Source organism: Globicephala melas, chromosome 7 (genome assembly GCF_963455315.2).
Source record: "Globicephala melas chromosome 7, mGloMel1.2, whole genome shotgun sequence".
Lineage (NCBI taxonomy): Eukaryota > Metazoa > Chordata > Mammalia > Artiodactyla > Delphinidae > Globicephala > Globicephala melas.
This window is the reverse complement of record NC_083320.1, coordinates 63,644,968-63,657,659: the sequence shown is the minus strand read 5'-3', so window position 1 is coordinate 63,657,659 and position 12,692 is coordinate 63,644,968. Positions and strand designations below refer to the sequence as shown.

At 41.6% G+C, this 12,692-nt stretch overlaps 1 protein-coding gene across 3 annotated transcripts in view; it reads right to left on the bottom strand.

Moving 5' to 3' along the window:
• Window positions 1-12,692, bottom strand: part of STK39 (serine/threonine kinase 39) — a 478,001-nt gene that overhangs the window by 117,752 nt on the left and 347,557 nt on the right. For all 3 annotated transcript variants that reach the window (XM_030852534.3, XM_060302304.2, XM_030852531.2), the window contains 2 exons: window positions 6,535-6,657; window positions 6,407-6,436 (listed from right to left, as the gene is read on the bottom strand). In XM_030852534.3, coding sequence (XP_030708394.1) covers window positions 6,407-6,436; window positions 6,535-6,657 — 153 coding nt within the window. The remainder of the gene's footprint in view (window positions 1-6,406; window positions 6,437-6,534; window positions 6,658-12,692) is intronic.

The following is a 12,692-nucleotide window of genomic DNA, read 5'->3' as shown; positions in this document are numbered from 1 at the left end:
ATAAATTTGTCTATTGGAATTTTTTAAAATTTTAAACAGTTTGCTATTAAGAAGGATACTTGAGAGAATGGGTGTTTTGATAGCAGGGGAAGAGAAGAATAACAGATTAATGTTGGACACGGCCCTGGAGACAGGCCTCTGGGACTGAGTGAAAGAGGAAAGCACCTTGGAATCGAGACAAAAAAGGGACAACATCCACTTTCTAATTTTTCATAGTGCTCTATCTAATCTTCTCATTTTCTGTTTTTAAAAATACTGCAGCTAAATGCACTGTGTTATCCTGGATTAGATCCTGGGACAGAAAAAGGATGTTAGTGGACAAACTAATGAAATACAAATACAATCTGAGATGTAGCAGATAGTAATGGAGCACTGATGGTTTTTAGTTGTGACAAACACGTCAGGGCTACGAAAGAAATTAACGGTAAAAGAGCATGGATGAAGAATGTACGGGAACCCTACAGAGTACACTATCTTTGCAAATTTTCTGTAAACCTAAAATTACTCCAAAACAAAAGGTTTATTTTCAGAATTACAGGAGATTCTAAGTTTAACAACAACTAGTTGGAAAGCCAGTCACCTGTAATAAGAACACCTTTTAGAAAGTGACATCATAAAAGCATCAAACAAAAGCCGTCTGTGATCCAGTACAATCAATTTGGAGGGAGAAATCAAATCTTGCCTCCAACTACAAATGGGTATAAGACAACATGAGAGCTGACAGGCGTCTGGAAAACACAATGTCTTCAGAAATAATTTCAAAAAGCTAAAGGCAGTTTTAACAATCATCCAGCAATAGCACTGAGTAACATAAGCAATGAATTTAGCTTTCACACTGTGTCTAAGCTCTGGTAAAATTCACTCAACCTAAATCCACACCAAAAGGATTTTCTCCTCAGAACAAAATATCAGAGTTGGGAAACAATTAACCTAGCCTAGACCTACAACAAAATTCTTCAATATACCTGTCATGGGCCCTACAGGGCTTCTGTCATCAAACCTTCCCACCTGGCACCATTACACTTGATTAAATAAGGACAACTTTTCCAAGGAATTTCTGAAATGTCTTAGTCGTTTTGTTTTTTTGTTTGCGGTTTTTTTTTTTAGACTTCTGATAGGCAGATATTTAAAACAAATCTTCAGGTATTTGCAGCACTCAATCTTCCTGGATTCCAGTCTGGGCTTTTGGATTCAGAGCGACTAGTGCAGTTTTCCTAGTCAGTGGGTCCTTCATCCTAGTCACATATCAGAATCACATGAACAGATTTTTTAAAAATCAGAGTTGCCTTGGACATCACCCCAAACCACCAAATCACAATTTGATTTGCTGGGTCTAGGGATCCGCATTTTTAAAGCCTTTGGTTTTTCTGATGTGGAGCCAGGATTGCAAACCATGTTTTCATGACCCCTAACAGAAGGGCTACTATAAACCGAGTGGTTCCTTAATAGAAGCCTTGGAAAATGTCCTCCTCACTTAAATGAAACCAAAAGAAACTGTGAATTGAAACATAAAGTCAGGGCTTCCCTGGTGGTGCAGTGGTTAAGAATCTGCCTGCCAATGAAGGGGACACAGGTTCGAGCCCTGGTCCGGGAACTTCCCACATGCCAGGCAGCAACTGAGCCCGTGCGTCACAACTACTGAGCCTGCGCTCTAGAGCCCGCGAGCCACAACTACTGAGCACGAGCCACAACTGCTGAAGCCCACGCACCTATAGCCTGTGATCTGCAACAAGAGAAGACACCTCAATGAGAAGCCCACGCACCGCAACAAAGAGTAGCCCCTGCTCGCTTCAACTAGAGAAAGTCTGCACGCAGCAACGAAGACCCAATGCAGCCATAAATAAATAAATTTAAAACGAATAAAAAATAAAGTCAGTTTTACTTTTATATAAAAAATTAAGGTATAAAAATTGCTTAAAGAATTATAAGACGTGTACTGATTATTTTAGAGACTGACAAAAGGATTCCAAAATCACTGGTCAAAAAGAAGATCAGGGCCCGTGAGCCATGGCCGCTGAGCCTGCACGTCTGGAGCCTGTGTTCCGCAACGGGAGAGGCCACAACAGTGAGAGGCCCGCATACCGCAAAAAAAAAAAAAAAAAAGAAGATCAAACCACAACAATGAAAATTTTTTATAAAGCAAAAAAAAAAATCAATAATGAGATAATAGTTGAAAGGTTTTATATAAGCTAGGATGTTGTATCAACTAGGAAACCCTACCTAAGAAATACCACTTATTTGGTATTTGTCCTTGCAAATACCACTCCCGAGCCCTACCCCCAAAGAGATGAGCAGCTTCTGGAGAGAAGGCCCTCTTCTGTGCTTTTGTATAATTCCCACAATGCCACAGTGCCTAACGCAGCTCCATGGGAATCAGACCCAGATTAAACATTTGTCCAATTAACTAACTTCTTTATTATTGTTATATTATTAACCTTTAGTCTCCACTGGCTTCCACCATCCAAGTGGAATAAGATACTAAATAAATGAAATTAGCATGAATTATTTACTTATTACAAACTAATAATTACTAGTAGGTGACAAATACTTTGCAAGGCTATTTCTTAAAAACCAGGTTAAGAACACACTAGGACCAATTTCTCACTAAGTTTGGCTACGAATCTCATTAGACAAGTGGTGTAACTCTGGAACTTTACGTATTACACTGGAATTTCTCATCTCCAAATACGGTCCTGTACCAGGCACATCTACCCAAGGTCCCTCTGGCAAATACCCCACCCTTGCCTTCTCAGTCTTCTCCAACTAGTGCTGTAATACCTGGACATTCTGCCTATACTTCCAGGAAGCCAAATAGCCCCTTACAAAATAAGCATTTCTAAAATGCCCCTTCTTTATTGCAGCATCTCACTCTTAAGTGTGGAACTACTAAGACTACTTTTTCTGAACTTCAGCTCGATTATAAAACGTCTTCTGATCCTTCCCCCACTTCTTACCTACTTATAAATATGACAGACCTATTCAGGCACTTGTTTAGAGTCTGATTCTCAGTGCATAGGTTTCCATGTCACCAACAAATACACATAGCATGTCTACTAGATGCTAAGGGAACACGGACATGAAAAAAATACTATCCCCAGTCACCTAGTGGCTTATAGTCAAGTAAATATCTCAACTGCAATTTCAATGACACATATTACTGGAAAGCTTATTACGAAGTAAACACACTGGCATTTCAATGTGCCATTTAGTACATCTTTTCCCTTTAAAAGATGTTTAAAGGTATAAGGTACACTGTCTGAGACTGTATACAGCCTTTTTTCCCAGCTTTGAGGTATAACTGACAAATACAATAAGATATTTAACATGATACAGCTTTTGATAACAGCTATAAAAATCCCAAATCAGCAGATTCTGTAAATCACAGTTCTATGTACCTATGCTTTATTTATATGTGCGCCCCTCAAAGTGCGTACACAAAAAATGTTAATGGAATACAGTTTGCAAGATCAACCTAAATGCTCAAGAAGAAAGAAATGGTTAAATAAACCATTTTGACAGGTAATACTCCTCAGCAGTTAAAAATAAAGAGGTAGATCTAGAGTGACTACTGTGGAAAGATTTCCAAGATATAAGGCAAGATGCAAAATTTTATAGTTTTTATAATCTCATTTATATTTTTTAAATGATATGCTAGACTTCTTATGTACATATTTGTATGTGAATGAGCAGGAAAGGTCTGGAAGAAAACATTGCAAACTTATAACCTCTGGAAAGATAGGACAGTCACAGGGGTAAGAATGGTAGCAGGATAAAAGTGGTCCTTCAGAGTTATTTCTATTTAATTCTCCCATACCTTTTTACAAGTCTTTTCTTTCTTTTTTTTTTTTTTGCTGTACGCAGGCCTCTCACTGTTGTGGCCTCTCCCATTGCGGAGCACAGGCTCCGGACGCGCAGGCTCAGCGGCCATGGCTCATATGGGATCTTCCCGGACCAGGGCACGAACCCATGTCCCCTGCATCGGCAGGCGGACTCTCAACCACCGCGCCACCAGGGAAGCCCTTTTACAAGTCTTTATGTGCCTCTCAGTAAGGCCTATCCAGACTAACCCTTTTAAAATTATAAACCCCTACCATACTACCTCACCCTCTACCCTATTCTATTTTTTTCCATTACTCCTATTCCATTGTAACAAACCACATAACTTACTTACTTATGAAGGCTATTGGATATCGTTTATCTACTCCCATTGGAATGGAAGCCCCACAAGGACAGGGATTGCACTCTGTTTTTCTCACTGATGTATCCCCAACATCTACTAAAACAGTGCACACAGTACACACATTTTATATATATAATTTATATTTTATATATATTTATTTATATATATAATTTATGTTTATATAATTTATATGCTTTATGTTTGTTGAATATTTACATATTCAACCATTTTAATTCCCTGTATAATAGATTAAAATATTTTTTGCTTCACATCCAAAAAGTGACTTGGTGTGACTGCTAAATCAGGGGGCTACTTTAATCAAAAGCTGAAAGGACACAGGAACCAACACTGAAGAGATTCTGAACACAGCTCAGGATGCTGAAACGCCAGCCTTGCGAAAAATACCCCCCAAAAGACAAAAACAATAAAATGGCGTGGGAAGCTGTGTAATAGCAGAGAGAGCTGGTGATTCCTAAAGTTTGGGGGGAGTGTTTACATTCAAACTAATATATCCTTCCACAGAAATAAGAAGCTTATCTATATGCTTCCTTAATTATAAGCCAGTATGGGAACAGACATATGCCATTGGGAAATCAAGCGAGTCTAGATACAGTAAGGTGCCTAAGACTTTCAAATTCCACTCAAGAAGGTTGACAGGGATGTTTGATGAACAACTGACAGCATGCTATACACTACTCTTTTTCCTGTCTACGAAGAAAATACGTTTGCCAGAAAGATACTGCTATTATCCAAATAACAGATCAGTTATCAGAGCAATTGCAACGAGTACAGAGTAAGATATTCTCAAAATAAACTTAACAAATCCTCATGAGGAAAGACCTACACCCATCAGCCTATACTAGTAAGGCAGAATTCCAGTGAGTATCTTCCAACGAAAATGTCCTGCAGTGAACCAATAACGAATGATTTTTGAGTCAATGACGCTACTTGAATCATGTTATTTTGTTCTATTTCTAAGGAGAACTGACACTTTTAGTTAGAGTCACTCTTAGAAATAGATGAAAAACCTTGATCTGCACTTCACTCTAGATAAAACAGTGGGCAAGAAGATGGCAGAGTTCATGATAATGGGTTAAGATCATTACAAAAATCCAGCAGGATATGTGTGTAGCCAACATGTCCTACTGTGGAGCACACCACCATCCTTCTAACTTCTTGATCAAAGCTCATATTTGATGTACGAAACAGAGAGATTAATTCATATGATAAATATAGGAGGAAACAGGATCTGAAGGAGAGTTACCAGTAGGAGGCAGGCAGACTGAAAAATCCCTAGGAAAGGCCCATCAAGGAGGCATGAGAATGAAAAGAGACCAGAGCCGGGGTGGGGGAGAATGACAGAGGGAAGAGTGGCTTGTAGCTCTGATGCTCTCTTCTTAGATGGTACAGCTGGTTATTGCCACTTAAAGCAGAATGATAAGATTTACTCCATTTAATTAAAAGGAAATTTAAAAAGAAAGTTGGGATGGATATCATCTGTAGCCCGAAGTCTTCTGTTTTCTTAAAGAGAATTTATCAAAGTACACATTAAATACTAGATTTGTAAAATACTTGGAACTATTTAAATACGCTTAAACTTCCTCTAGGAGAATGAGGAAGTCCTTTGAACTACAGTCATCATTAGTCATTAGAATAATTAACCAGTGGAGGAAGTAAAGTTAATCAAAAGATGACCAATTCTCAAAGGGAGGCTGATGAAAGACTGTTCCTTGCCTACTAAGTTACCCGGGAGATTTAAAAATCAAAACCAACAAATTCAACCTAGAGTTCCTAACCATGTTAATATCTTGCTTTATGGTAAACTAAAAATCTAGGAGACATTTTCCTGTATGCCTAGTATGTTCTCTAAGTGGCAGTAATCCTAAGAATTAAGATGAAGTGAGTAACTAATTTGTGCTAAGAACTCCACTGAGTGCTTCATGTATGTGATTTTATCAATCCTCACAGCAATTTTATAAGTATTGTGATCACCCCCATTGGACAGAGGAGGAAACTGAGGGTCAGAGAGTAATCTGCCCCAATATACACAGCTCCAAAGTAACTCAGACAGTATCAAGACCCGCAAAGCCTATGTGCCTTTTCTTTTTTTTCTATACCACGAGAACAAAGTTTGAAGGTTCTTCCCCAAAGAGATCAGACTGATACTTGTGGGAGGAGGCTGGGGGGGAGACGAGGCAAAGAACTAAATAAATAACCACCACTCACCTCTGGATTTTCTTCTTTTACTCTTCGTGACTGTAAAACAATTACATATTCATTAGTACACACACGCCCCCAAAAACACAAAAATAAAACTGACACAGGTTAGAAAATCATCATCAATGTCATTTTACCTTTTCTTGCGAAAACGCAGCTTTCCCTTCTTCACTTTTTTCATCCATCTCGTCGTCACTCCACTCCCAGTCACCGTCTTCGGTTTTATGAAGGTGACCGCTTGACCCCGGAACTCTTCTCACCTGGACCAAAACAAATCCACCCAATTCTTCACCAGCTGAACACAACCTGTGTTTGCGGGTGCAGCTCTTTGGGTTACACAGCATACGCTTACCTTGAAAGTAACCTGAGTGGTTATGAATTCAGGGGTAACTAGCAGTGAATACCCCAAAAGACTACACAGCCTCCAGACTCCTACACTCATCCTCTTTCCAAAGATATTAAGTTCTTGAAATGTTTTACTCTGTGTAGAACAAAATATTTTGGAAGAGTACAACACACGTCAGCCATGAAGGATCAAGCCCATTTTTCACTTTGGCTTCAGTTAACACTGTATGAATCATTACACGTGAAAGTCCACGTGGTAGGTTTCAAAACTGCTTAAGGAAATGCATGCAAGCGAGAAACTGAGGACTAAGGGAAGACAAGGGACTCAGGCAGCCTACAGAAGCATACTAGTCTAGGGCATCAGCCATCTCCAACCTATATCAAAAACGCAAATATCCTCTGTTGCCACCTTGCTCTTTTTCAGAACCTGACGTCATGCTTATTTTCCCAGGATTCTGCTCAACCTACTTGAGCAAAACAACACAACATCAAGGCTATTCTTAACACGCCTTTCGCGATTGCCAGGAACACAGCAAGACAACCAGCAGCCGTGTCAGATGAACTAAACAGATGATAACAATTTTCTGCCATGATTTCGTATTTTTTTGAGCTAGGGTAGAGATGTGGTCCACGGGGAATGCTTTCCACGTGTCTCTGTGGTTGAAAAGGCAAAACTTTTCAAAGGAGCGGATGACTGAGAATAATGAGCCTCTGACCAAAGTAATTTGCTTTAAAAAATGGACTGAGATGACTCATAACCACAGAGGACAGAGTTGTGGTTGCCAAGGTGGGGGAAGAGGGGGAGGGAGAGGGAGGGACTGGGAGTTTGGGGTTGGTAGATGCAAACGGTTACATTTAGAATGGATAAACAACAAGGTCCTACTGTATAGCACAGGGAACTATATTCAATATCCTGTGATAAACCATAATGGAAAAGAATATAAAAAAGGAATGCATATGTGTGTACAACTGAGTCACTCTGCTACACAGCAGAGACTGGCACATTGTAAATCAACTCTACTTCAATTTAAAAAACAGAGCAAAACATGGTCTGAGACGTGGTTAAACAAAGCAATGTAGCAAGCGAACATGACGTGAACATAACAACCAGTGATCCACTGATTCAGAGAAACCGCAAGTGGAAAGGGACCTTGGAGACTGTCTAGTCAAACCCCCTCACTTTACAGATGGGAGAACGAAGGCCCAGCAAGTGACCCAAGATATCACACAGGTGTAAAAGCAAAATGAAGGCAAGAAAAAAAGCCTTCAGATTCCCATTCAAATGCAAGTTTTCCTATGCCACTGAATGGTAACTGTGAAAAACCAGCTGTCTAAAAATGTCCTGTGAAGACTTTGAAAGAGTATGACATGAAGAAAGACTATTTTCCATAATAGAAACTATCCAGTTACACCACAGGAAGTTCATGAGTTCCAAGGGAAATACCACAGGATTTAGGTGTAAAGTAATCATTCACACATGTTGGATCAATGTGAAGTCATAAACAATGCAGACCTGGGGCTGGGTTTGATTTGAAGGCATTACCATGTGGAACCTGTACAAGTAAGCCTGACCACTTGGTCCTGAGCTGCGACGTAGAAACTTAAAAAACAAGCAAAAGGTTCTTATTCGTAATTGCAAACGGTTGTGCTCAATTTTTTTTTAAAAAGCTTTTTTCTCCACTAATTCACCTTCAAAACACTTAGCACTTAGTAAAAACTCCTTCTGTGCTTGGCATAAGATACTTTTTCCACTTGCATTTTGAGTCATTGGAAAGACCTATTTAATGACAGTGATTTTAATGATGCTTATAGATGTTGGCAAGGTACTGTAGAAAAGACGCTGAAATGCACTTCAGGGTTTTTAGAACAGACTGCTCATTTTAAAGCTACAAAGAATGGATACAGAAGAGATTTCCTGTTGACATATACAGTAAAGTTAATTATTTTCTTAGCAACACTAATCATGACGAGAGCAATACGGAGGAAAATCTGATAATGACTACATTACAAGAAAGCATTTAAAGCCACATCTACTACAAAACATACTATTAACTAAGAAGTGAGAAGAAAAGTAAAATTGTGGATCATAAACAGAAAAAAACTCTACCTTCACTCAGACTGTAAAACCCAAGCACGGCTGACGAATTAGTATTCTTCAAGCACTCATTCAAAAGATCACAGCAGGGAAATCTCTCTTTCTGAAAAGAGATAGGGCAGCTTCACACCCTAAAATTTAGTTTATGTTTTTTCCCCTCGCTCTATGTTTACAAAAGCTGTCCGTTTTGTTTCTTCAAGTGGGATCCAACTACAGACAATAAAATGGCCAACTTCTATTTCTATTTTATTTTATAACCCTGACTGTGTCCCTCCTCTTAGTTTTATTTGCTGGAAGAGAGAAAGATAAAGCAAAATGTCTAGGATTATAGCCTCAGGCATTGAAAGAAATGGTGGGATGGGCCTGTAAGTAGTAAATATTGATTAAACAAATAAATGTCGAAATTAAGACAACGAACACTCAAAAATCTAGGTAGCATAAAATACTGGTGTAAGCGTAGCAAGAATAAGAATACAAATTTATTCCTTAAGACTGTTGTCTCCGTTTATTGGAAAGGAAAAAACTCGCAGCATAATGTGAAACCCAGGTTTCACAGTGTATTTATGCGACATTGACCTCTGCGGAAGAGACCAGAAAGCAATTTTACAAAATTACATCCTTGTGGGGAGTTTGTAGGGATGACAGGAAGCTTTTAGGTCTTGAGCCAAGGCAACTAAGTTTCATATAGTTTAAACAAATGGGGTTTTTATTTAGGAACTGAAGAATAATCTACAAAATAGATGCTTCAAAAGAAGATGCGTAAAAGCTTCTAACCTCCCCCATCCCCTACCGTGATGAGCATGGAGGTTACCCACCCTCAGAACTCTGACTGCATTCCTGTTACGTCGCTCTTATTCTATTAAATGGCTCACTCACTGAGTAAAGCCAAGAGGTGGTTAAGTGAAATTTTTTCTCTGTTGGCGATTTAAAAAAATAACCCAGTGCTTCTCAGAGAAATGAGCTCAACTTAAGTGACAGCTAGAGCTATTCATAAGCCCACAAATTCCTCAGGTCAGAGCTGGCAGTAGCGAGGTTAGACCAAGTTTTACATGCAATAACATTTATTCCCAAAACTGGGAATAAAACACAATTGAGCAGTTCTATTTATACCATACCTCTGAAAAGGAAAGTAATATTATCTTCTCTTCCTTGAAACAGCATTTTTATGAAAATCCATTAAAGAAATGAAGTTCTGATTCCCACAAAAAGTCAGGCTCCACCAGACAGATAGAGGGAACAACGGTGTGGTTCCCCGGCCAGTTCTTGTGGCCACGGGGTCAGGTCAGAGGCAGAGCCAGGATGGGGAGGCCAGGGAGAGGGAATGGCAGCAACAAGGGACACAGTCCCTGGATCTGTTCCGGGACTCATCTTCCCAGGGGTGCCCCTTCGAACAGGAGCTGTCTATAAATACCAGGACCCAGGATCTCCATACAGTATCTCAGGTTGCCACCTGGCCCCAGACACCAGAACAGGAGGAAGGATGTATACAAGAGAGTACAAGAGAGCCAACGGAAGCACTTTCTATACAAGGGGTTAAATGTTAGAAGTGCAAGTGTGTTTCTCTAACACACTCCTGAACAAAGGATGAATGTGACCCAAAGAAATACTGACCACAGTTTAGTAGAATTCGTCTCAGTACTGCATGCCCTTCCTCCCAAGGCACCGGCCAGCTACTTCCACTGCCACATAACTTCTCCCTGGAGTGGTATTTCAGGAGCTCCTTGGAATGGTTTTCCCATCTCTGGGAATCCTGTTCTCCACCTCCCCTCCACCTGCCGGACAAACTACGTGCCTGGCTGTATGTAGCCTGAACCCAAGATGGGGAGCCCACCCACCTCACATCTGCCCACCAAGGACACCCTGGACATGGCAGAAAGCAACACCCAGTAACTTTTCTCTCCTCAGGCATTCTACTAACCAGAAGTAGGAAACCTGTTTCTAATCAACTGCCCTTTATAATGTCCTTGAGGCACAGCCCAGCAAACAAAAAGCCTTCTAACTCATCAGAAATTAAACACCAAGAAATAAAATTAGACTCACCAAGTTTTCAGCAGTAAATATTTGCCTGTCCCCATAGCTTATACTCTGACATTGGCCCCTGTGCCCCCCAGCTATCGGGCACCTCCGTCCCACGCCTACTGCCTGGCCTTACTGTGCTCTCAGGCCCTCGGTCTGCTTCCGCCTCTTCCATCAACCCCGCCTGGCTTCTCCCGTATCATATAAAGCCCGGAGCCCACAGCTGACGCTCTTGAGGCTGCACTTGTTAGTGCCCCATGGCCCCGTGCCCATTCCTGGCCGCCCCACACCTGGAGGAAAGCCTGGGCTCAGCCTGAGCCCATGGAGAGGAGGCACACTGCCTGGTGATGTCACAGGGGACCACTGGCCACTCCTAGTCGGGGCAACAGTCCTGCTACAACGCTGCCACTCAAAGCGTGGTCCTGCTACAACGCTGCCACTCAAAGCGTGGTCCCCAGATGAGCAGCAACAGCATCACCTAGAAATGCTGAACCTTGGGCCCCACCCCAGACCCACTAAATCAGTATCTTCCTTTTCGCAAGCTCGCCGGTGATTCACATGTCCCGCAGGTTTGAGAACTTGTGCTCACTGTTAGTCTGGTCCCTCAGGTTTGAGGAGTTGTGCTCATTGTTAGTCCAAGTCCGCCTCCCCAGCCCTTGATACCAGCTGTTACTCATGTACCAAAAGTGACTCAGCACTTGAAACATATTAACTAATTTAACCTTCACAGTAGCCCTGGGAGCTGAGAACCATTTTATTCCCCCCGTTTTTTCAGAGGGAAAACCGAGGCGCAGGGGAATTTAAACAACCGGCTGGAGCTCAAGCAGCTGGGAGTGAGGGCGTTGGAAGTCCCACCCCAGACTATCCCCTGCTGCCGCTACTCACAGGAGTGCCCATCCCGCCCTACCCCACTCACCCCAATAACTTCACCTGCGACCCTGAGAGCAACAGGGCCATCCAACTTATACCCCAAGCTTTCTATCCCCAAGAAAAGTCTTCACACCCTCACCCCCCCGAGCCTCTTTCCCTCCAGTGTGTAACGAAAATGGATTCCTTTTCCTTTACAACACCAACGCCTCCTACTGTGCTCATTTATTCATTCACTCATTCATTCCTTCAAGACACAAACAGCCAGGCTCTGGATCCTCTACATCCATCACAAACATGTGTAAGTATCTCCTATACTTCTTCCCCCAACAAAAAGGGCGGGGAGGGGGCTCAGTTTCTGCTGCTTCCATCACTCCATCACTCTCCCCTCTCACTGTCAACATTTTTCTAAAGAGCATCTCTGATTGCTGCCCTCACTTCCTCAATCTTCAGTCTCATACAAAATGTTATCTGTCCGCATTTGGCCACGAAAACTGCCTGCTTTCTCTCCCCAAGATTTAACAACGTCACAATTGTGTGATTCAGCACTCCTCTCTGTTGCTATAATGTGATCCTGCAGACACAGCTGAAATCCATTCTTCCGTTGTTTCACACTCTTTCCAAACCTGTGTTGGTAACCTTTCTCCTCCTCCTCTCTTGTCCTGCTCTGTCTCCCGCTGTTCTCTGTCTTTAACACAAAAATGGTTGCTCTTAGCTCACTAGACGACGTTGTCTAGTGACCTAAAACACACAGTCTCCAGAGCCCCCTCTCTCCATGGAAGTCAATGACCTTGGAGACTTCATCTCTTAGTCTTGTTTTGCAAATGCTCTGTTGGATATGAACATCTGATCAATTTCTAGCTCGCCATCTCCAGCCCATTTATTAATGCTCCACCCCAGCCTCACTCCGACACTTCTGCAGGGTCGCCTGTCTTAGTTAACACTTCCGGGGTGCAGCTGGCTCATGCTAGC